The sequence below is a fragment of the Microtus oregoni genome, unplaced genomic scaffold, assembly GCF_018167655.1.
Source record: "Microtus oregoni isolate MIOR12 unplaced genomic scaffold, Mior012 000047F_ref0000412, whole genome shotgun sequence".
Taxonomy (NCBI): domain Eukaryota; kingdom Metazoa; phylum Chordata; class Mammalia; order Rodentia; family Cricetidae; genus Microtus; species Microtus oregoni.
In genome coordinates, this window is record NW_024543221.1 from 1161036 (window position 1) to 1186410 (window position 25375).

Below are 25375 nucleotides of genomic sequence, written 5' to 3' on the forward strand. Positions count from 1 at the left end.
TGGAGTTCCTTGAGCCCATTGGAAGGCTTGTAGGAGTGGACCTAGAACACATACTACGTCAGGCTCCAGCCTTGCAATAAACTAGCTAAACACAAAATTTGATCTCTTTATTACGATAGAAATATTAAAGAATCCTACATAGGCAGTCGTGGGCTTTGGTTTTCTCCTGCCCTACCGGTACTAACAATAGCTGGGTGTGCTGCTCATTTCATCAAAAGGCTGTTGTATTTGTAGTTATAATAACGTGGTAGGTGTGGGGCATGCCACTGGGAATAGCTCCTCCAGGCTGAGCAGGAGCATGCCACTGGGAATAGCTCCTCCAGGCTGAGCAGGAGCATGCCACTGGGAATAGCTCCTCCAGGCTATGCAGGAGTGATCTGGCTTCATTGATCTCAACCAATGAATCTAAACCAGGAACAGTGTGTCTGGCAAGCAAACATTTAGTAATGTTCACAGACATTGTTGATCCTCATGACTACGGGTGGAGGAGCTGTTGCTTACAAGACTTGTCTTTGTTCCGACTTTGGATGAGGCTGTTTATTTCTCTCATGGTTCTGCTACCTGTTGGTTCTCTAGTAAACCATGGCAGCTGTCTTCTAAACTGGACTGTGGTTCAATCAAGTAGGAACAGACACATTTCTCTTGTCTTCCTGTGGTGTCAGTTTTCTGCTTGTCTGCCTGACCTAAGCTTGTGTCAGGACCTGCACAGCATCCCATATCTCAGGCTTGGAAAAGGCTGATCGCGTGTTTTCTCTGAGACAGCTGGGCACTTTACAGGATGAGTCCCCACCCCTACACTGGTACATTTCTTTCACATCTTCTAGGCAGATGGAAAATGTAGAAATGAATAATTGATTAGATGAATGTAGCTGTTGGTCTTACACAAGTAGAACTTACATCTTGTTCAAAACCATGTTAATGTCACCCCTAGCTGAGGAGCTGTTGGCAGGTTCTGTGGCTGGGGGAGGGGTCATTCTTCTTCAGTGGTGTAGCTACTGGTAAACTGCCCTGCTCCTAAGTAGCTCCATACCCGTCCTCATGCAGGCAATCCTAATAAACTCAGGGGTTTATAAAAGAACAACAACAAAATAAACCACATTTAAATAGGAGAAGACTTCAGGGGGCACAGAAAGGGGTCTAGACAGTGTGGGTGAGGGGGAGTAATGGATGTCGAATATGATCAAAAACCTTATATGCATGCATATAGTTGTCAAAGTTTAAAACTGTGTTTTAAAATGTTAACATTAATGGAAAGAAACTCAATGGTGAGGCAGGAGTTAAAACGTAGTAAGAAGAGAAATTGGACTGAGAAATGAGTAAGACACACTTTGACTTTAGTTTTTGGCTTAAGAACCTTTTCAGTGATCATTGTATTGATTGATGTTTAGATAATGGGCTGCAGAAATAATGTTCACTTGCATATATTTTCATGTGATCTGTTTGCATTTATATTCATAATTAAGCTTATATTCAGCCTGCGGCTAGTGCGGGAGAGAAGAAACCAGAATGTGTTGTGAGATGAGGGACTATGCTCTGAGAAAGGGGGAAGTGGATAGTCTTTGGCTCTTGTTAGATAGAGCTGTTGCCATGAGCAGCAGGTAGGAACCGATGCCGGGACCCTCCCATTAATTTGGCTTCCTCAAGTGAGAGCAGCGTTGAGCTGCATTTGATGAGTAGCGGATTATGGGAGGCCCCATTGCAGTGGCTCCAGCTAAAGAGTTATAGCATTTCGTCTGTCTTGAATCATCTGAATTTATCCCTCAGGATTAAGTCAGTCTGTGTATCCTAAGCATGCTGCTGTCGGGAATTGAAATCACTTAGTGTGCCTTGAAACGCTACACTAAAATGATTGTAAAATTCATTTACCTCCTTGATTTGGTTTTAGGGTGTAGTTCTTGCAAAAATTCCTTCTCTGAACCTTACAACTGAGTGAGTAGTTGTAAAGATAAAGCAAATAAACCAAAATTCACTTTTTGAGGGAGGCTAATTGTTGATCTCAGTGTCTTGTAATTTCATGCAATATTTTTGATGCATGTAATACTGGTGTATTTCTGAAAGACTGAATACGATTACTAGAAACAAGGTTAAAAAGGTTATTGCAAGTTGACCTACAGACTGAGGATGTTGCTCAGTCACAGAGCCCTTGCCTAGCCTTCCCTTGGGTCCAGTGTTCAATCCCTAGGCTCACAAAATAAATAATATATAAAGTGGAAACTCTGCCATTGTTGTAATCTCATGAAAGAATGATACCTGTAGAGACTGCCCACTGCATTTTTCATCACAATATAACTCTTAGCTTTTAATTAGAGTAGGTATAAATAAATAAATAATTATTCTTTGAAACGATGTAATTTGATAGCTCCGTGGACATACTTTTAATGTTAGTCGAATCTTCTGTTTCCTATCTAATGGATGCTGTAAAGGTAAGAGCTTTATTTATAGGTTTAAGGGCATAAATCTAAATGTCTAAACTACATTGCATGTCATAAACCACGTTGGTTTTCCCTTTTCATTGAGAAGTCTTTTCAGAAAAGATTGAGTTTTAGAAAACCGCTGTTGCTCCCTTGTATTGCTAAAACCTGGACCTTCTGGAACCCAGGGAGAGTAAGGAGGGACTAGACCTGGCTTAGCACCAGGTGTGCGTTCAGAGGATGGTCCGTGTGGAATTCAGATTGCTATGCAGAAAACTGTGGTGGTAAATTCACCATGAAGACAATAGGATTTCACCATTCATTTCAGACAGGAAAAGCCAGTTCTTAGTGTTATCCATGTGGAAGGTGAGTTTCTCTAAGTGATGAAATCACATTACATATTTTGTAACATGGAGTATTTTTTTTCTTTTAAGTAATAAGGTTATTATTTTTGGTTCTAAACTTAAAAGTTAGTGACATTGTAGAAAAATGTAGAATTTATGTTCATAAATGTGTTTTCATAGATGACTGACAATGAATTAAGGCCTTTTAGAAGTGTGTGTGTGTTCGCGTGCTTATGCCTGAGTGTGCGTGTATGGAGCTAGTAGGATGGGCCTGAATGTCTTTCCTCAATTGCTCTCTACAAAGGCATCTTTTGAGACTAAGGCTGAAACTCATAGATTCAACTAGAGCGGCTGACCACTGACCCTCAGTGATCCACCTATTCTCTCCTACACCAGCAGCGGGGTGACATATGTGCTCTGCCACAAGTAGCTTATTACAGAGGTGGTGGGGATCCGAACTCAGGTCCTCCTGTTTGCAGAGCAAGCACTTTCCCAACCGAATTTTCTCCCCAGCTTTATTTCCATGCCATTACAGCCAAATGGTCTCTGGAATCCTTTGAAGGCTACAGTAAGCACTTTGGAAGATAGGTAAAGTTGCTTCCTGTAGTCTCAGGGTCTGTCCCCAACCACTAGCTTCTTTCTATTTCTCTTCAGTAGTGTGGTCAGCTCTCAAGTAAGCAGTCCAAGGCAGAGAAACAAACCCCGCTGACCCTTCTAAAGCTGAGATGTAACTGTCACTGTAGCCTGCTAATGCAAATTTAAGCCTGTGAGGAAGTGCAGTGTGTCCCTGAGGCTATTTCTAGAGATGAGCTATCATAACAATATACCTTGAAGTGTTTCATCAGAGACATGTTTCATGCTGGTTAATTTCAGTTTCGACTCCAGGGGTGGTCATTTATACTAACCAAGTGTCTGTGGGTATGATGTAGTCATCCAGGTTATGCATTAGGGGTTGCTACCGTAAGCACCCAGCTGTCCAACTCTTGATCAGAACTAGTCTGAGCAGTTTGAATTCTGTTGGTGAGGCAGGGCTGTTAGGTCTTCAGAGAAAATGAGGCTTCCCTGGGCCAGAATGGTTCTGTCCACTCACCTCATATCTCTAGGTGGGACTGGAGAGTCTCAAGCACTGAGGAAAAGGAAGTACTTCCCCAGGCTGCTGGTTATCTCACCACAGAGGAAGCTCAGCCATTCAGTCCTCCTGGCTGAACTGACTGGTTTTCTGTGTCGGTTTGACACAAGCTAGAGTCGTCAGGGAGAAAGAGCATAGTAGGTTGAGGAAACGCCTCCAGGAGATCCAGCTGTGGGGCATTTTCTCAATTTGTGACCAATGGGGGAGGCCCCAGGCCATTGTGAGTGGTGCCATTCCTGAGTTGCTGGTTCTGGGTTCTATAAGAAAGCAGGCTGAGCAAGCCAGGGGAAGCAAGCCCATAAGCAAGCAGAACTCCCTAGCCTCTGTATCAGCTCCTGTCCCCGGGTTCCAGCCCTTTTTGAGTTCCTGTTCTGACTTCCTCCAATGATGGACTATGATCTGGAAGTGTAAACCAAATAAACCCTTTTGTCCCCAACTTGCTTTTTGGTCATGGTGCTTCATCGCAGCAATAGAAACCCTAACTAGGCAATCCCACACACTGAATGTTCATAAAGCGTGAGCAGGAACTGTAGCGATTCCCAAGTCTTGCTAACTGTGAACTTCATCTTCTCGTACCTCCTCTGTTATGTTCCTTAGCTAGCTAGAGCTAGAATTCTACTTTTTACCATGAGGTCCCCCTGAGACCAATACTCATTTTGAGGATACCTTATTGGCCAAGTATTCCACCATCCTATGGGCCCTGACTTTCATCAGGTTTTTATTGCAGAGCGTGCCAGTAGAAGCCTTCACCAGCTGAAATGTGCCCTGAGAGAAGTTGATGTCACTGTGGAAGAAGAGGCACTGGACCCTCCCACCAGCATCAATGTAGAAAATGAGGACTCAGGGGTGGCCTGGTATGAACTGCAGCACAGCCATGCTGGTGAGTTGACTGTTCAGTTGGCCACTCTACTGCTAAGTTTGTATTGCTGTGTAATGAAAAAGCTATGTAATTCCTGACTTAGATTTTTTTCTTTTGGCTTCCAAAATCCCCTAGGCTTAAGTTCCAAATCCTTAGGATGGAATAACAATATATTCCTAACTTACCAACACTCCCTAACCTACTACTCCAGCCAGACCTTTTCATACTGCTGTTTTAGCCATCCTTTTCACAGGCCTCATCTGAACCATCTGTCTTCGGACGCAGCCATCTCTTAGCAACCTGACCCTGCATTCATGCCTTTATACCACAGTTCCTCATGACTGCAGCCTCTGACACCTTCCCACCCTGTCCCTAGCACTGAGGTCCTGTTGACTCCCACTATTAGTGCCTACCCGAACGCAAGCTCTTAGTGCTGGGTCCATGTCCATAAAGCTTCGTGCACGCTCTAGAGCTACATTCAGAGCGTATTTCTACAGGTGTGACTACTTTACTTACTAAATTATTACTTAACCTGGAAACAACCTAAGTGCCCTTTGACTGAAGAATGGATAAGGAGAATGTGACATTTATACAATGGAGTACTACACAGCAGAAAAAAATAATGACATCTTGGATTTTGCAGGAAAATGGCTGGAGCTAGAAAACATTATTTTGAGCGAGGTAACCCAGATGTAGAAAGACAATTATCACATGTACTCACTCATACGTGGTTTTTTTTTTTACATAAAGCAAAGAAAAACAGCCCACAAATCACAATCCCAGAGAATTTAGAAAACAATGAGGACACTAAGAGAGACATACATAGATCTAATCTACATGGGAAGTAGAAAAAAGACAAGATCTCCTGAGTAAATTGGGAGCATGGGGACCTTTGGGGAGGGTTAAAGGGGAGGGGACAGGCAGGGAGGGGAGCAGAGAAAAAATGTAGAGCTCAATAAAAATCATTAAAAAAAATTTAAAAAGTAGTTTTTAAATTTTCATTCTTTTCTTTGTATCCCCAGCCACTAACAAAAATCTTATTGCCTAATAGTAGTTTAAGCAATATTTGCTGGCTTGATGTTTGGTAATAAAATGTTAGTCTGCTTTCCATCACTATCACAACATCTTAGAGAAACAAACTTATAAAGAATATACTTTTTCTCTTTCTTTATGAGACAGGGTGTCACTGTGAATCCTTAGATGGCCAGGAGCTCTCTGTGTAGACCACGTGGGCTTGAACCTGTGGTCACCCCAAGCCTGCGTCTCCCAAGTGACGATATTACAGGAGTCTGCCAACTTACCTTAGTGGGTTTGTTTTGGCTCATTTTTACATGTGTTAGCCCATTATTGATTGGCCTTGCTTCTTTGGGAATGTGACAAGGAAATTCCTCCAGGCAGGCACATAGTGCTAGATAAAATACTCACCTAATGCCAGGAAGGGGAAAAGAGAAGGAAGAGTGGAACCCACCTTCCCCAGTAACTTAAAGACTTCCCACATTTAATAATTTGATTTAATGGCCAAATCCCCACCTCTTCACTAGGTCCTACGTCTTCTATCCTTTATTTCCAATTAATGTTAAGTGAAGGGCATTTTCTTTGGGGCACAACCTTTGGGGGACATTTAGAACCTTAACTATGCATAACCCATGGATCTCTAGCAAGGTCAATAAATTCATTGCTTTTGCTCTGTAGTCAATCAACTCAAAGCTTTGTTGCGCCAACAAGCAAGTAAGGACAATGAGATGTCTCCACCACGAAGACGAAAGATGTCCCCTCCGGTAAGTGTCAGGTCATCCTTCGGTGCCTGACAAAAGCATGGGTTTTCTAGCTTTGCTTAATTTTCCTTGTCAGTTTGAGCAAAAGAAATTCCTTCGTCTCTAAACATTTGAACTGAGGGAATCTTGGTATTTCTAATTTATTTTGTAGATTCAAAAGTGGCAAGAGAATGGTTTGAGAAATGTATTTTGCAACTCTTAGCGAATATATAAAAATGATAATCAATGCAAAGGCATAATGTTTATTAATATGTTTTAGAAGTTCATGTCTATATTTAATCATTTGTAGGTTACTAATTGTAATGTTAGACCCCCTCCTTTTAATACTGTTTTATTTAGTGTTATAATTAGTGAGAAATTATGCAGCATTTCTTTGAATTTATATAACTTTGAAGAGTTTGTCATAGTTTGGATAAACTTAAAGAAAAATACCAGATATATTTCCCATCCCAACAATGCCTTAGTTTTACTCTCAGGAGACCCAATATGCTTCTAACATGCCACACTGGCGATGAGAGTATATGCCATGGTACAGAGAGAGGTATAGTACATCTAATTAGCATGCCTTAGTACATAGAAATACACAGTGAAGGCCAGGCGATGGTGACGCACGCCTTTAATCCCAGCACTCGGGAGACAGAGGCAGGCGGATCTCTGTGAGTTCGAGACCAGCCTGGTCTACAGAGCTAGTTCCAGGACAGGCTCCAAAGCCACAGAAAAACCCTGTCTCGAAAAACCAAAAAAAAAAAAAAAAAAAAAAGAAAGAAAGAAATACACAGTGAAGCTTACAAGTCTTTTACATATGCTCCTGTGACTGGACCTGTGCATTTGTAAAGCAATAGTAAAGAAATTCTGAAATTCTCCTGGTGCAGCCCTTCCTCCCCACCCTGATTTTGTAAGCTCCAGAATGCTAGTGCTCAGCTGTGTCTTCAAAGCTACTAATGGACCTGAATGTGCCGCAGCCCTAGCAGCTTCCTCTAATTGACTTGAGAACACTCCATTCACCTCGTGCTCTTAAGAGCATTCCAGAAACCAGAGGCCGGCAGTAGTAAATGCTTATTAAAATTATAATCAGTAGCTATAAATATTGAGTATGTGAATGAAATGTGTTTCTGTAAAGTAAGAGGTGAGCATAAGAGTATGTGTCGGGAAGAATGCAGGGCTCCTGCAAGTATGCTGCTGTGACACTTCTTCTGGAGCCAAGGCAAGCCTCATGTTTCTAGAGTGCAGCCTGCAGGCTTTATGTTCCGTTGTCACACAGGCTGGATCGTAGGTGGTCACTGCTACTGTGGCTGTTAATATTTATGTTTTCCTTCATGGGTTTCTAAAGAGTGTTAAATATAATATATCATCTTCCCTTATGATTTCGAGAATTCCAGGACATAGACACAGTGTCCTTTTAGCAAGTCTGTGACATACACTGTGAGGACCTACAGCCTAGATTATGATTTGGCCTAGTTCAGAGTTCATTGTTTTAGACCCAGTCTTATTCTTAGGAAAGAAAATACTGCAGTCAGGAATAATGCTTTAAAAGCATTAAAATTAATTAATTAAAATTAAAGTCATCAAAAATCAACTGGGTGAGAAACAGAAAGGTTCTCTTTGCAGGGCTTCCTGTCAGGTGGCCTGCCGACTCATTTCCCTTTTCCTTCTTTCTTCTTCCTTAAAAAACCAACACCAGCAGAAAGAACTTTCCGAAATGTCTTCTGGGCTCCTCAGGGCAGCTTGTATGTCTCCTTTATGGCTTAGCCTTAGAGGATCCTTGCCCAGGAATGTACAGGTTTAAGTTGCTGCTAGACTAGGATCTCTTTCTCTCTCTCTGTCTCTCTCTCTCTTTTACACACACACACACATACACACACACACACACACACACACACACACACACACACACACAGCACACAGCACACGCCTAAAAATTCCACTCAACAACAACAGCAAAATAAAACCCCAAACTCCAGCTCTCTTCAGTGTGCCCCTGTGAAGTAGGCTTTTGCTTCACTGGCGTGCACTTGACTCCCAAGTCCCCGTCGGGAGAGCAGATGTGCAGTTTCAGCTGGCTCCCTTCTTCAGGCAGGGTCTTGAAGAGAACTGTTCCTTATGTCTCAGCAGGCTGTCATGTTGTTAGGTAGCTAAGCAGGTAGCCATTCCAAGCCAGTTATAGTACCCGGCTCTGAAAAAGAAACTCCATGTGTCATGTGCTTTTAATAACTGTCCACTTTCTATCTTTCAAAAATAATATTCCTATTCTTATACTTGTGGAGTTTATAGACTAAAGACATAAATACTCTATATACTCTGTGATCGAGTACATTGTGATCTAGTCTTTGCTCCTGTCATCCCAGCACTAAATTACATACAGAGAGGATAACCAGATAACTCTTTGCTAAATGTGAGGCTGCTTAATTTGTCCTTTCTCCCTTAGCGGCCATCGGAATGTGAGGACAGTAGCATGCCTTCTCTGCACAACCTCGTTCCTATCATTAACGACCAGTCTCAGTACATCCACCATTTAGAAGCAGAAGTTAAGTTCTGCAAGGTAGGTTGCTCATTAGGACTTCATGTCAATTATACCTTACACTGAAGTTTGCTATTCTTGGTTTTCGTGTTTACTTCCATCTACGGAAAATGACTGTTCCTACGTGGTATTCTCCATCATGCTATTTCTGGTTGTTTAAAGTCCTTGGTGTTTCTTTGGTGAATGCTGTACGTGTTATACTAAGTAATAGTAACTAAGTTGAGTAGCTAGTTATTTTCAGCTTCAGGCAGAGAGTCCAATAGGAAGAGGGAACCCTGATAAGAAATTACCTCCATCAGATTGATTTATGAGTATGTCTGTGGGGCATTTTCATATTCATGATTGAGATGGGAGCCCACTGTGGGTTTGACTGTGCCTGCACAGGTGATTCTGGGTTGTTTGAAAAATCAAGCCAATGAGTCCTCTGTGGCTCTGCTCTAGTTCTAGCCTCCAGGCTCCTGCCTTGAGTTCCTGTCCTGACATCCTTCACTGATGGATGTAATCAGGACTTGTAAACTAAATAAGCCCTTTCCTCCCCCAGGATGTTTCTGATATTTCTCAAATAACAGAGACCTAACTAGAACTCTAAGCCTTTACTCTGAGGCCTTGTTTGTATGACTAGAAGTTAGGCTGTTTCCCAGTTTGCTTTTACTGTAACCATCAGTCTAAAATTCCTTCCGTGGTCTTGGAATTGTCTCCTCAGCTGTCTTCAGATTTTCCTAGAGAATCCTCAGGTTGAGTTTCTCCATTGTGTAGGGAGCCCTCTTGGTGTGGTAAAACACTGGAGGGGAGGTGGTGCTACCGAATCCTGAGTCCCTTTCAAGGTTCACTGAGTCCATGCCCTGGAGGCAGGGAAAGGTGGGGGAAGGGGGAAGAGGACTAGGGTTGTGTGTTTATTATCCCACACCCCAGTTAGACTTAATAAAGCCAGCGTCTATATGTCCTTGAAAGTGTTTCACCCCAGGCAGGCCTTGTTACAGAGAATGCAGGCTCCTGGGCATACTTCAGAAGTGCTGCTCTGCCCCTTCCTGGCATACAGACTGATTCCTAGTCTTCACTTGGAGAAAATGGTAGTCATGAAATTAAAACTCTGAGGGGTTCCTTGATCTCTCTAGAGTTTTTAAGTCTTAAACTGATCCACACTGAGTTTTGAACTATTAGTCAATTATAATTTGGATTTCCTTTCATAAGTACTGGCTGCTGCAGAGGTTTCTTCTGGGCTTCTGTTCCGGCATTGCAATTCTAAGTGAGTTTTCTCAAGCTGGAGGAGCGGCTTTCTCTGTGACTTCATTTCTTAAAGGGGTCCAAGAAGAGTTTTGATTTTCTGATTATTAAGCTTTTCTATTAGATTGGGTTGGCATCCTCTAAGATCAATTACATGTCAGACTGACAACTGGACTTTTGAAACTATTTTTCAAATTGCAACATTTAACTACAGGTTTGCTTTTTCCCCCTAAAATAGGTGAAAGAAATTTTCATATCGTATCATAACTTTTGATTATAATAATAATGAATATTAGCTTGAGCATTCATATATTTGAGAATTTTGTTTTCAGAAAGTGAGGTGCCTCAGTAGCTATTCAAGTCCTGACTCTCTTATTCCTTATATTACCCATTGCTGGGCCAATACTGTATATAAAACAAAGATGCTCAAACTCTAGAGCAGCCTGCTGCATTTGTGGTTCTTTTGGGCACTGGTTCAGGGACACTGCACATTTCTGTCTTTGTCTCTCCTGCCATTTAGTCCTCACACATGATTGACATTTGACCATTGATAGTAAGTTTCTTATTTTTCAGCATTTTTTTTAAAGTGACTTTGTAGTAATAAGAGCGGCGGGGCTGCGTCCCCAGCACCCCGGCTGCCCACATGGCTAGCTTATGCCCCGAAATAACAACACACAAATTGTATTCATTTAAACACTGCTTGGCCCTTTAGCTCTAGCCCTTACTGGCTAATTCTGATATCCTGATCAACCCATCTCTAATAATCTGTGAGCACCGGTCTTACCAGGAAGATTCTAGCCTATGTCCATCCTGGGTCGGAGCTTCATCGCGTTTGTCTACCCAGGAGCAGGAGCGGGGCATGGCGTCTCTGTCTCTCTGAGGCGTCTGCTCCCGAGAGGAGAGCTGTCGAGTCTCTAAGCTCACTTCCTCTTCCTCCCAGCATTCTGTTCTGTTTACTCCACCCACCTATGTTCTAAGCTATTAGCCCAAGCAGTTTGTTTATTACTTAGCCAATGAAATCAACAGATTGATATATGACATTCCCACATCATGACTCTTTTTTGTTTTTAAGGTGGTAACCATTTTAAATAAGACTTTCCTCTAGGCCTTGATTCCTTGAAGAAACAAACTTCCAGAAAAAGGACACTTTTGTGATATGGCCATCACAGACTTCAACTGTCTATCAAGTAACCCAAGTACTCAATAATATTGCCTATTGTTGGGTGTCCCTTTTTACCTTCATATAATTATTGTTTGTTAGGAAATTGATAGTATAAGTCTTCCATAATTCATTTCATACTGGATTCTTTAGTACTTAATAAATGTAAATATGCTTAAATGCTTTAATATGTTTTGATTTTTGCTTTTAATAGGATGAACTATCGGGAATGAAAAATAGGGTACAAGTAGTTGTACTTGAGAATGAAAGGCTCCAGCAAGAACTGAAATCTCAAAGACAGGAGGAGACCCTGAGGGAGCAGACACTTCTGGATGCATCTGTGAGTGGTGTTTATGGCCATAATCTTTTATTCGGAATGTCTCTTCCTACCCTTTATCCCAGTTTTTCAACTTTGTCCCACCTTTGGCATAAATTGTCATCTACAGTGTTTATACTCAAGAACTGGGAAGTTGAGTTACAAAGAAAAAGAAGCAAAACTAAACAAAAACTCACGGTATTTTAAGGAAGTTGATGATTTTGTTTTGGGTTCCACTCATAGCTATTCTGGGGCTCATTTGGCCCATGATGCACAGGTTGGAATCACTGGGTCCATATCTTTGAAGTTTGGAGAGAGTACCGTGCTCACATTTGCATGGGGCCTCAAAAGTCAGAATCAGCTGTGGTGGGGTGGATCTGCAAGTGACTGAACGGGCACTTGGAGGTCCCTCAAGTTTCTCCTCTGAGCATGCTCCTATGCCTTTTCCATATGGAAAGAGGAACTGCCAAGCACAGAATGTGTTACATAGGAGGAACTGTGCTAAACATAGAAATGGCTCAGAATCTTACCCGAATCTGTTGACCAGAATTCTATAAGTTTTTCTTGATTGCTAAGATGATGAGCAGCATTGTGTAGTGGAAGAACACAGATCCGTGAGGCTGAGACTCAAGGTTCTTCCTCTGTGGTCCATAAGTCTTAGTTTCCCATGGTATTTGGAAAGTAGTTTAATAAGTCTTGCCTGGCTTACCTCGAGGATAATTTGTTCCTCTATTGGTAGTTTGAGAAGCTTTACCCACATCCGGGTCTACAGTAGGAGTTGTTGGGTTCTGTTCCCCGAGAGGTTGATTTTCCTTGTCTGGTTGGGCCTTAGAAATATTAGCATCAAGTTACCTATGTGATCTCTAGTATCACTGGCCAAATTTTGAAGAAGAGTGTGGGTCAATTTGTCTTTAGAATTTTGTGACACAAAGTTCTTGGAATTATATTTAATTTGTGTTTAAACTTATTGTCTTCTTATCTATCAAAGATACTTTTATATTAAAGTATTTTTTTCACTCTTTTAACCATGGAACATAGCTAGTTAGAGCCTGTTCTTTGTGAGACAAATTCTACCTTCCATGGTAGAGTTTCAGTGCTTGTTGGCTGAAACTTTGTTACTTTGTTATGAACTTTGGTGTTTTTTGTTTGTTTTTTATACTTAGGTGTCATTAGTAAATCAATTATATTAAGAAGAATATGGGAGAGTCTTGATAATTTACTTATGTATTGTCTGATTTTGGCTTTGAAGCTTTCTTGCTCCAGTCTGATTCAGTATTTCATTTCTGGTCCTTGCGTTGTGTGTGTAAGAATTTTCTGCTGAGAAGAATCTGATTGTGTTATCTTTGAAAACTCTCCGGTGGACTGATGATTAGTGTTTCCATTTGTTTTCCTGTGTTTCCATTTCCATTGGTGACAAGTTACTTATCCTTTGATATATAATTATCTTGAAGCTTTACATAATTAATATTGGTTGTTAAAAATTCCATGTTAGTGCTTATAATTTGAATGCCAAATTGAAAAAGTTATCACCCTATAAAAAGTACTCTGGAATAGCCCATTTAAAAATACAGTCTTATGCTTTTCCTCTAACTATATAATCACTTAGCAGTAAGTCAATTATTTATAGTCTTCAATATTTATACAGCGGCAAAGAAGTGGGAGAAGAGGAAGCGAAGTGAGAGGAAACCAGGCAGACGAGGGAATACGAAGCCAGGAGAAATGAGCAATGTGGGGGAAGGAAGTGATGGGCACAGCACATCTGGCCTGCAGTAAAGGGTATTCACCAAAAACAGCACAGTCATAATCTTAGAATAAACAAGGGAGGTTTGATGTCGATCTTACTCATTCACATGAAATGAAAAGTGATGCAGAGACAGCAGTGACTGCTGCAGGTCTGCTGGCTGACCCTCGTAGTCTCTGTGATCTCCACTGTTGCAGGACAGTTGCCCCTGCTTTTTAGGTGGGTGGGTAAACAGGTTCTTCACCAATGCATACTGCACTCCAGTTAAGATGAATAAGACTTTTTAGGAAACCTTAAATGTCAGTAGGTTAAGCATATTTTTCTAAAGAAGAGTAACTCAAATGTTCATACTAAATCTCAGCAATGCTATTGGTTAATTTAAACTTAGATTTCTCAGTGTTGTGCAATGTCCTCTTTTGTGAATCACTGAAACAGTGGTGTAGTAATAACTATCATTTGTCATGACTGCATGGGTTTGTCAGGCGCTGTATCAAGCCTATTATTTATCTTGTTATTATTTCAGTTTCACAATAATCATGTAAAGCAGGTGTTATTTTTTGTATTTTGCAGAGGATAAAGTTAAAATATGTAATAGTTAAGTAAGTAAGTGGTAAACTGTCAGAGAGCTATAAAACGGTAAAGGTATGACTGGAGCCCAGCCAGGACTGTCTGGCTCCTGAACCCATTGACCTAACCTCATATTATGCTGCCTGTCTGCATAAATTAGTGAGAGATGCTTGTACTGCACCAGACCGTATTGACGCGAAGTTCCTCCCAGAGAAGAGAGGAGTCTTCTCTGTTCTCTACTTTATCTCTGCACTTGCATGCTAGCCAACAAGACTCAGAACTTTTGAACTAGTTGATGACTTAGATGTTATAGAAAAATGGTGGTGGTATTTTAAAACTATAGCTATACAGGGTTGGAGAAATAACTCAGCAGTTAAGAGCACTAGCTGCACTTCCAGAGGACCCGGGTTCAATTCCCAGCACCCACGTGGCAACTCACCAGTGTCTGTAACTCCAGTTCTAGGGGATCCTACACGTTCACATAGACATACATAAAGGCAATACTTCAATATGCATAAGATAAAAATAAATAATTTTAAAAACATAAAAAACTAAAGTATACATCATTCATCTTTTTAAATCATTTTTTTAAAAATTGAACATTTATTAAATGGGTTATGGAGGAGAAGGAAAAGGGGAGAAGGAGGGGAAAGAGAGAGAAAGAGAGAGAGAGAGCTTAAATCATTTTTTAATTCTCATGAAATCCCTCTTCCAGGATTTTTTTCTATAATTAAAAAGTATAATAATATCAAATATGTTGCTTATTAGAAATTTTGGAACTTACTCAAAGATCTAGGATAGTTTTTTTTGTTTGTTTTTTCAAGACAGAGTTTCTTGGTGTAGCTTTGGAGCCTATCCTGGAACTCGCTCGGTAAACCAAGCTGGCCATGAACTCACAAAGATCTGCCTGCATGTCTCCCGAGCGCTGGGATTAAAGGCGTGTGCCACCACCACTCAGCCAGGATAGGATTTTTTTTTTTAAGCAGAAAATTTCTGAGTCATTTTCTTTAGTAATGTTTCTGACAATAAGTAAATAAGAAGTTTTCAATGATTTTAAGGATTTGAAAAATGTTGGTTAAATACTATTCAAGATTTTTTAGAGCTTTCTGTAGAAGACAAGTACTTACTTCTGAAGAATAAAATTTGCTATCATGAGTCAGCACGTGTAGTGCATGTGCTTTAGCCAGTTTCTCTAGAGGAGGCAGTGCCCTCATCCTCCACTGCCTCCAGAAGCACTTTGAATACAGAAGACCTTGAGAGAGCTGGCTCTCTCACACAGTAGATTACAAACTTGTTGCCTGGGACCCCTCTTGATCGCCCAGATTTCTCTTCTCACCACCCTTATGTTACCTCTGCTAATTATGAGGACGAGCTTTCTGTGAGCATGCCTGTGGGTGCTGTGCTCAGTCCCACTCTGGGTTTTCTTGGGAGGTGGCCTCTTTCTGGATGCTTTCCCATCTAAATGGCACACCAGGACCAAAACTTCCAGAAAACTCATTTGAATTTCTGATTTCTCTCAACATCCTTCCCCTATTCTGGCTTATGGGGGTACTGCAGTGTCTTTGAGAACAACTGAACTTTCCTTGGCTTGAAGAACTACGACCCTGGAAAACTCAATGGCCACTCACAGCTAGTGACTCTCAGGTTCTTATCTAGAAAATTAATGAATAACACAGATCACAGAGGATCAGTATTAGTGAAAAGTTTATTATATGTTCATAGGTAGGATGGAGGGAAGGAGAGACAGAATAAGAGAGAGGTAAAATTGATATGAGAGAGAGAGAGAAAGGAGAGAGAAGAAATAGAGAATACAAAAAACACAATGCTATATAGCAGGAGGAGTTCTATATGAGGTATGAGCAAACCTCAAACTTCTGGTCTAGGGCTTTTTAAAGAACGTACTGCAGAAATTGGGGTGAGGTATGAGGAGGGGCCTGAGATGGTAGTCTAGTTGATCTTACTGTATTCTCTGGGCACACCTGTAGTTTAGAACTTACATTTTCAACTCTTAATTTAACTCTTAATTTTAACTCTTAATTTAACTCTTGTAAACCCCTTGGAGCTAAGCTTTGTCATTTTTTTGTATCCCAAGTTATTAGCATGGTGTTTTTTAATGTAATAGGTGGTATACAGGTGTATGCACGCAGTAGGTTCTATACACATGTCTGAACAGAGTAAGTGCTATCTGTACACGTCTGACCACAGAAAGTGCTATATACCCATCTGAACAACACAGTAGGTGCTGTATGCCTGCTTGCACTAAACTGAGCTTGCAATAGAGTATGGAGTAGAGTCAGTACTGCTCTAGAATGCACTCAACCACAGTATAGATTGGTATGGCATCGCTGTACATACAGATTACGGCACTGTGTGTATACAGATTGGTATGGCACTGCTGTATATACAGGCCGATACAGCCTGTATATGTAGTTCAGTGTTTGGGGGCCCATCCTTCTTTATGAGTATTGCATCCTTTGGCACTTAGCAAAGACTCAGGGATTATTGATTATTCTAAGTTAATATAAGTATGGTAGTCCTTACTATGCACACGCATATCCCAGATCTTTAAGTAGCTTATATCCTTGAACTTTTACAGCAGAAATTATAAATTGATTATAGGTTCATCGAAGTTGATCATCTGTAAGTCAGCATTTAATAGTGTTTTACACACTCTCTGCCCATGTGGGAACTTGACCCTGTACTTCCCATTCCAGCTTAGCTCTGAGAGCATGAACATGCAGAGTGATGCATGACTTAGAGCCTTGGCATGTGTGTTTCCTCATGGGCGGGAACCATGATTCCTTTTATAGTCTGCATTTTTATTTAATGTTGAATGCCAGCTACAACTAATGGTGCATTTTATTTTAGGGAAACATTCAGGATTCTTGGATTAAGACAGGAGAAGATTCCAGGGTGGATGAAGCTGCAAAGAGACCATTTTCTCACGGTGATGCTGAAACCGGTAAAACTACATCCTTCGGCGATGCTGAAAAGTGGAAGCTAGAGCTGGTGAGTGTGGGATTTTTTTTTTTCATTATTACGTATCTCCATCTGGTCTCGAGTTTATATCTAGAAGTGGACTTGTTGGATCACATGGTCATTCTTCACCTTTCCCCTTCGCTCCTTAGTGCTGACCATTTCAGTCCCCCTCAGCTGGCCAGTGCTTTGTTCTGCCTGCTCACATCCACTCCTGAACCCCTCCAATGTATTTGTCATGTCAGGTATTGTATTTTGTTTTTGTTGTTGTTCTAGAGTTTTGTTTTTGGTTCCTTTCTGTAACTTCCCCTGCTTTCTCTAGTTCTTTGACTATACTTCCTAATTGCTCTTTGGTTGTATTCAAAGCAGTTGCTTAAAGCCATTTTTTTTAGTAAGTCTAATGTCTGTGGTTTCTCCAAGATTTGTTTTTCCACTTATCCTGTTCATGACCCTGCACTGTTCCTCCTTTCTTCCCAAACTTTCCCAGACGGCTGAGTATATTCGTATCTGCGTTCCTTGCCTCCCACTTTCACTCTGACACTAGCAGTGAGTTCAGCCTGCAATTCCAAGGTTACAAGTGAGCTGTACCCTGTATAGTGTGGATCTCTTATGTGCCAGGTCAACAGGCTGCTCCTTAGCCCCTCTAACACTAGCACAACTGAAGATGCACTCATTAAGGTCCTCCAAACAGTTTCATGGCCCAGTATTTAGCTCTGAAAGGCATTCGTGTAATTATCCTTCGGGTCAGGATGGTTTTTGGTTTTGAACCACTCTTGTGCTCCACGGGCTTCACTGCTTCTGCCATTCACTGTCTTGTCATCCTCATAACTAATCACCAGCCTAACTTTCATCAACATTTGCCAAGAACGCATTACTGAACGTTGTGCTTGAATCTTGCCAATTAAAAACGCTATATAAGGTGAAATCTTATAATGGTGTATATTCTTTTGTATCTGTTCTCTTCCCCCATCTGCCCTCCCCTTTGTCTTTTAAATTTAGTTTGACTTTTAGAGACAGGGTCTCATATAGCTCAGGGTGGCCTTGAACTCACTGTGGTACCAAATTGAGCTTTGAATCCAACTCTCCTGCCTCTATCTCTCAAGTGTTGAGATTACATGTGTGTCCCACCAATTTATCTTTCTTTCCCACTATTGTGCTTCTATTCATGTTACTGCATGGAGCAGAAGCCTGTCTGTTTTCGTCGAGGGGCCGCAGGATGAGTATACCACAGTTGACTTCTCTAGTGTTGATGGACACTGGTGGTGTTTCTAGCTTGGTGCTGGTGTATTGCTGCAGAGGACTTTCATTATGTCTGGGGGAGTGCACCTCACCCATTTTTATGTCTGTGTCCCTGAGAATGAAACTCTTGATCTCAGGCTATGCCAGTGTTCTGCTTGGACTGAATATCAATGCCCATCTTTCAAGCACTTCTTTACCAGTTTACACCTTGTCAGCTGCCCAGGAATGATCCCGACATTCCACTCCCTTCTTCATATGCTGCCAGCAGGTTTTTTTTTTTTCTGATGATTTGTGTGTATGTGCTTGGGAGTTTTGTTTATTTGTTCTTTATGTATTTGTTTGTTTTGTATAAAGTCTCTCTTTGTAGCCCAGGCTGGGCTGGAACTTATTATGTACTCCAGGCTGTCTTTGAGTTAATGGCAAACCTCCTACCTCAGAGTGTTTCTGTTCCGTATTTTGTTACATTTATCTGATATGTTAATTTGGGGGAGTTATTTTTATATTCAGGTACAAGATTCTTCATACACACAGACATTTTAATATGTATAGTAAGTTGTCGTCTAACTTTTTAGTGAGTGGCTTACTTTTTAGTACTTCTGATAACTAGTTGCTGGCTTTAGTTACAAAGATTTCATTGTTGATTCACTGTGATGTGCCTTCTGTGTCTTCTTTAATAGTCCCTTCCTACGCAGACATGGCATGTTTTCCTGAAGTGTCTTCTGGAGAGGATAGCTGTGCCTTTTACATTTAGATGTACAGTCTTCCCAGAATCCATCTTAGTAGGTGACATGAAGCACACAGATCACATTTTGGTTTTTTTCTCATGTGTTTATTAATATACCAGAGTTCTATTAATTGAAAAGGTAGTCTTTTGCCTTCTTTGTTTGCTTTCTGAATTTTGTTTTTGTGGTGTTGAAGGTTCAACCCAAGACCTTGCACAGGTTAAGGCTGGCATCCTCTTGTGAGTCTCCTCTGCATCACATACCTTTCCCACAGGTTAAGAGTGGCTCTTTATCTGTTTCATTGAGTTCATGCTATGCTGTCTTAAGTATGACAGCTTGAATCTGGTAGACCATGTCTCTAAGGCATTATTCTTTATCCAAAAGAATACCTTTACTATTTTGGACTCTTGCACTTCCATTTACATTGTGGAATTTGATTTAGATTGCCCTTAGAGTATGTGTCATCTGAGAATTAATATTCTTATAATAGCATTTCATCCATCCTTATGATCTGCATATAACTCCATTTACTTATGTCATCCTTAATTTTTAATAGTTTTTTTTTTTTTTGAGGTGCTAGGAATCAAAACATGGGCCATGCAGAGCTAGGCAAAGCCCAGCATTGCTGAGTTGTATCCCTGGCCCTTGGATTTCTTGAAACAGGGTCTTGCAGTGTAGTCCAGGATGCCCTAGAGCATGATCTATCCCAGGCTGGTCTAGAACGCATCATCTTCCTTCCTGTGCCTCTGGAGTGCAAGGCATATGGAATGCACTGCCCTGCTTGGCGGTTGCTAGTTTCTCTGAGTAAAGGATTTACATGTCTCTTTAGAACTAGTTCTAACTTGGTTCAGATGCTATCATAAATGATACCTATTTTCACATTTCGTTTCCTGATTCCTCGCATGATAAAAATCTTACAGGCTTAGCTACTTTACTAAGCACACTTTTTAAGAGCTAGCATTAGAATGGCGAGATTTCTCCTTTCCTGTCTTTATCTGTGTATCTGAGGGGAGTTTCCTTGAGAAAGTACATAGTTGTTATCTGTGCCATTGTTAATTAGTGGGATTATTCTTAAGTTGGTGTTCACTCAACATAATCATATTGCTGTCTGAGTTCTTTTTATTATACTATTGTTTACTCCCTTTTGTCATTGTTTGAATTCTTTTTGTGAGTTCCTTTTCTCGCTTAATTGATCTGAAGTAATCTTAGCACTAGCATACACTTTGCTCAATTCAAAACCCTTGGATTATTTTTAGAGTCTTTTCCTGTTTGCTATCTCATATCTAACCAGTTATAGAAGTTAGTCAACCCAACTCTTGAATACCTCTCTACGTTAAAAACTTACTTCTCAGTGTTTGTTGCTGGGTTTCTTTGGTTCACAGTTTGACCTCTTATCAATGTATCTGCAATTACTTTTTTATAAGCATTCTTTCCCCTTTATTCTGATGTGTAATTCAATCTGATAAAAAGTTTTCAGTGTATATCCAATGCCTCAGCTACATGGGCTGGATAAATAAATTTCTTAACATTTATATTCATCCTATGTTCCAAGCTTTCTTGTTTCTCCCAAGTCCAGCTGCCCTTTCTCTTAGCATTTTACCTTCTGGCGTTACAAAGATAAGGTGCAGATGTCTTTAGATTCCATGGCTTCGGGCATCTTGAAGACCTTCCTTTAAGTCTTAACACCTGCTCTGGGAAGCCCAATGGACTTCTTTTAGCTGGATTCTGTTTTCCCTCCCATTTATCTCACAGAGAGTCTTGTGCCTTTTTGTTCCTTGTAGAGTCTAAGCTCTTGCTGAGGTTTGAGGTACCCTATGTAGACACTGAAAAGTACTTGTTAAATGGTAGATTGCACATCAAGTGGCTCACAGGTAGGGTGGCCATCGATCTTATCATGGTAGGCATTAAACTTTTAGCCTTTCCCATTTGTTATGTGTGTATACTGCATGGCAAACCTGCTTCACTTACAATGGGGGATTCTCTTAAGGTTTGGGCTTTACCCTCATGAATCTACCAATCTTCTGTAGAGCCACACTTTTAAGGTTAAGACCTGCTATGTGCAGTTTTGAAAGAAAATAAAAACTTTTGTCAGTCACCACTTTGGGACCTAGTGTTTTCTTTTTCTTTTCCTTTTTTTTATTGATATTCACCTAATAACCAGAGCAGCAGAATTAGAGTGAGCTAGTGAAAACGTCTCTACAGCATTGTTTTTCCTGTGGGTAAGAGAGAAAAACTTGAGCTAATATTTAGAATTTAAATTTTCTTATGAAAAGAAGCATTGCCAAAGTGTGCTTTCTTGCCCTGTTCACAGGAGAGGCTGAAACTCACATATGAGGCGAAGAGTGACCTTCTGGAGTCTCAGTTGATGCTTCTGAGGTAAAGTGACGTTATCCATTTGCAGATGGAGCAAAAGGATGGGCTCTTAAGATAAACTCTAATGTGTGGTGAGCTACCAGTGTTACCAAAGAGTATTACTTGATAGCATTTTCTATGTAGTACGGCAATGGAGCAATCCCTCTGTGCTTCAGATTGGGGTGAGAATTAGTGAGATACCATGTGTCCACACCACAGATGGCGGTGGAAGTTCTCTCTGATGCTTCATTTGAAAGCACTGCACGTTTCCCTGGACATTATCTAGAATTTTTCCTCTTTCTTTTAGGAAAGACTTAGTTGAATATCAGAAAACCTGTGAGGATCTTAGGGAAAGATTGAAGCATAAAGAATCTCTTCTGGCTGCTAGTGCCGCCAGCCGTGTGGGTGGCCTCTGTTTGAAATGTGCTCAGCACGAGGCCGTCCTTTCCCAGACCCACAGCAACGTGCACATCCAGACCATCGAGACACTGACCAAGTAAGTATGCAAAGTGTCTGGATGCCTTGCCAGTGGGGGGTATCGTGTCTCTGAGGGCATTGTGTCCTTTGTCCCATGCTAAGTCACATGTGGTTAAGCTCCAAAATATCTAGATTTTAAATGGTTCTTTTATTGTAGCTTTCTTGAAGAAAGAATAGCTAGGGTCTGGCCTACCAGCTGTGGGGAACCATATCACTGAGCAAATCTTTTTACCTCTTAGTTCAAATCTCATTTGAAGTAAGGGAATTGAAATAGATAATCATCACGGGTCACCAAGGTCAGTGAACCCAGTCTTAACACTGTTCTTTACAAGACTGAGTAAGAGGGGAATTCCTTTCATTTCCCTGTGTCTTGGATTTACCAGTGTGGTTTGGGCAGAATGGACTCTCAGTGCATCTTCTTCATGTGTCTATTGCAAAGAATATTTATTCTGATTTAGTGCAATAAGATGCAGCTGTCACAGTATTAGTAGGTGAAGGCCGACTGGGGAGTGATTATGGAGGTTTTGTCCACGTTCTCACCAGGCCGAAATACTACAGTCCTCCGTGTGCATCTCTTGTTCTGTTTCCTTTGGAAGAAGAAGTTTTTTTTTTTCTGTAAAATTTTATTCAGTAGAAATTGAAAATTATTATTTATTGTAGCATCCCGTGCTGCTTTGCATTCTGTGCTTTCCTATGCTGATAGCTCTTGTCTCCTCCTGGTCTGCTCTGCTCAATCCAAGATTCCAACTAGCGCCCTTTTCAGAGTTATTTCCTCACTAAGCCCCACCCACTCAGTCCTCAGCTGGGTCATGATTTCCTATATAGTTTAGAATACGTCATGTGCACGTGAAAGCAGCACGGATACTTGGTTTATTGCTTCAGCCCTGGGTCCTAGCAGAGTATCTGCTCAGGTCTTCTCTATCCAAATTCCTGGCTTCTCTAAGGCTAATTCCCGTCAGCTGGTCTCTGGCTCCGCCCCTGATTCAAGGTTAACCCTATTAACAGTCTCGGAGGGTCACAATATGATTAAATATCCCGTAACATTTTACAAAAATGAATTATTACGTTAAAGAGCCAAATGAAATTCAGGCTATGAGAATATTAGAAGAAACTGATGGCCTTGAAGTTGTGTGCTAAGTATGATGTGCAAAGAGAAAGTCATAAACAGAAAAACAATTCTTCCCTCGACCTGTTAAAAAATTAATTCATGGGCACTGGACATGGTAGCCCAACACCTGTAACAACAGTATTTGGTAGATTGAGAGGTGTACGCCAGCCTCAACTATAGCACAAGACCCTTCTCACAGAAGAGAAAGTTGGGCATGTCGCTCAGAGAGATGATACTGGTCCAGCATGCCCAGCTGGAAATAATCTTAATTCATTAATTTATGTAAAATAAGATATTCCAAATTAGAGTAAAAGACTGGGAAAATACTTGCCATGTTTAACTAACTAATAGTAGAGCATGTGCACAGTTTAGAGATGAAAAGCGGTGTATCGACTAGCTGCACTGAGTAAAGGAAAGGAATCTGTGAGAGAGGAAGCTGCCAGCAATGAGGAGATGGCCGTTCAAGCTGAGGAAAAACTAACCCGTCAGACTGGTGAGGATTAGTGATTGGTGACTGCAGCGAGGGCAAGGTAGGCAGCCATTTTTCATGCCCTGCTGGTGGAATATGAAATTAGCATAGTCACTTTGCAGGGCGCTGTAGCTCTAACCATTACTATTTCAAGTTTGCATTGTGGTTTCCCGTGAGGAAAAGCTCGTCTGCGCTCACAACAGAACGCGCACGAAGAGTGCTTTCGGAGCATTTGCTTTCGGAGCATTGTGATGGCGAGAGCCTGAGCACCCTTCTAAGGGGCTAACCAAACTGGGGCTTCTGTCGGCCCTGAAGAGTTATGGATGGAACTTAAAAAAAAAGAAAGAATTGGGAGCTGGAGAGATAGTTCAGCCAGCAAAGCTGCTAGATGATCTAAGTTTAATCCCTGGACCCACATAGAACCGGCTTCTACAGGTTGTCCTCTGACCTCCACAGGTGTGCTGGGGCACGTGCACGTGTAACACACCACAAAGTAAATAAATATGAGAAATTAACAATTGTTCACGTGCATAGTTCACACAAACTTGCGTATGAATGCACACACATAAAGAAGTAGAGAGGGCACGTGTGAACCAATGTGAAACTAACTCCAAAGTGAATAAACTACCGAAGATAACACTAGTGGAAAGCCGGGCTTTTCTAGGTCAAATACAATATTAGACATTTTCTCTAGGTTCATAGAAATTGACTTGAAAGACTAGACACCAGATGTTTAGTAATGGTTAAAGTCGACTAGAATTCCAGATTTGTTTCAAATAGTCTTTGGTAATTAATTTTACACAGATATGTTATAAAAAATAAAAATATTTTATATTAAGTAGATTTTCAAAGGTAGTTTTAACTAGTTTAGTAAAATTACCCAACAAATAAAATGGCTACAATGTTTATAATGGTGAACAGAGGCCATGGTGTTCACAGTGGTGAGCAGGGGCCACGGTGTTCACAGTGGTTGAGCATCTGGCTTTCATTTAGTAATCAGGTTCTTGTCAGTTACAGATTCTGTTGTCACTGTCTTAGTTACCTCGGCCTCAGAAAGGAAGTGGCAGCCTGCCTAGCTCCCATTTCTGCTGTGTCAGCAGTGTGCTCCATGTTCCGCTTTGGAAACAGAAAAGGGTGAAAGGTCTCTGCTTTGTTATTTTTAGGGTTTTGGGGTTCTACAGCTCCCTTTGTCTCCTCTGACTTTTAACCTTTCCAACTTACTATTGCACACTGCTGCCCACTGAGTGGCACGCTGACTTAGGGAGGCATCCAGCATGGGTCAGGTTTGGGTTTCTAGCTTTGTGTACTTAAAGTTGGTACATGCTGTGTGGTGTTACGTAGAATTCAAAAATTGGACCTTAAATATGATAAATCCAAAAAGGTTGCTGTATCCTTTTTGAAATATGGCCTTATGAAGCTGGTTGTCAGCTGACTCACTCCACCCTCCAGCAAGTACTGCTTGGACGTGTGATTCAGGGGTGACTTGCATGGCAGACGGGGGGAGGGGGGGTGAGGCATATCCTGGGGACCAGACCAGCCGTATGTTTGTGGTGTTTTATATTGGGTATATAGGGATTTGTTGATGTTGGTTGTGATTCTTAAGTTTATTTAAGTTCTTCTGCAGTGCCGTCCACTTGGGCCGCTGTGTGCTGGAGAGTAGGTAAAGTAATACTTACTCCTCTTATTCCTTTCCTAGTGCTCACATTTCAGTAGCCATCAAGGCGGTAGTTCAGAATTGTCAGAGAAATCCTGGTTACTTTTTTTTTTTCTGAGAAATGTTTCCCATAGTGCTGCCTGGGATTTGATCCATTTTGGGATCCTTGGCTGGCTTCTGTCCAACGGGCTTTGAGTGGCTGCAGCAGGGAGCTTTCCAGAAACGGGGACAACGAAACGCTTCATGAGTTTTCTGGACTTTCCTTTCACACCAGCAGTGCTAATGCTGACTAAAATGATGCTTATTAGAAATACTTAAAACTGCCCATGACATTC

General features: G+C 41.2%; 1 protein-coding gene across 4 annotated transcripts in view; it reads left to right on the plus strand.

The window, feature by feature from the left end:
* The window catches only part of Sdccag8 (SHH signaling and ciliogenesis regulator SDCCAG8), a 191779-nt gene that overhangs the window by 5757 nt on the left and 160647 nt on the right, over nt 1–25375 (plus strand). For all 4 annotated transcript variants that reach the window (XM_041635410.1, XM_041635412.1, XM_041635411.1 and 1 more), the window contains exons 2-8: nt 4612–4764; nt 6436–6521; nt 8944–9057; nt 11634–11759; nt 16912–17052; nt 21292–21356; nt 21640–21828. In XM_041635410.1, coding sequence (XP_041491344.1) covers nt 4612–4764; nt 6436–6521; nt 8944–9057; nt 11634–11759; nt 16912–17052; nt 21292–21356; nt 21640–21828 — 874 coding nt within the window. The remainder of the gene's footprint in view (nt 1–4611; nt 4765–6435; nt 6522–8943; nt 9058–11633; nt 11760–16911; nt 17053–21291; nt 21357–21639; nt 21829–25375) is intronic.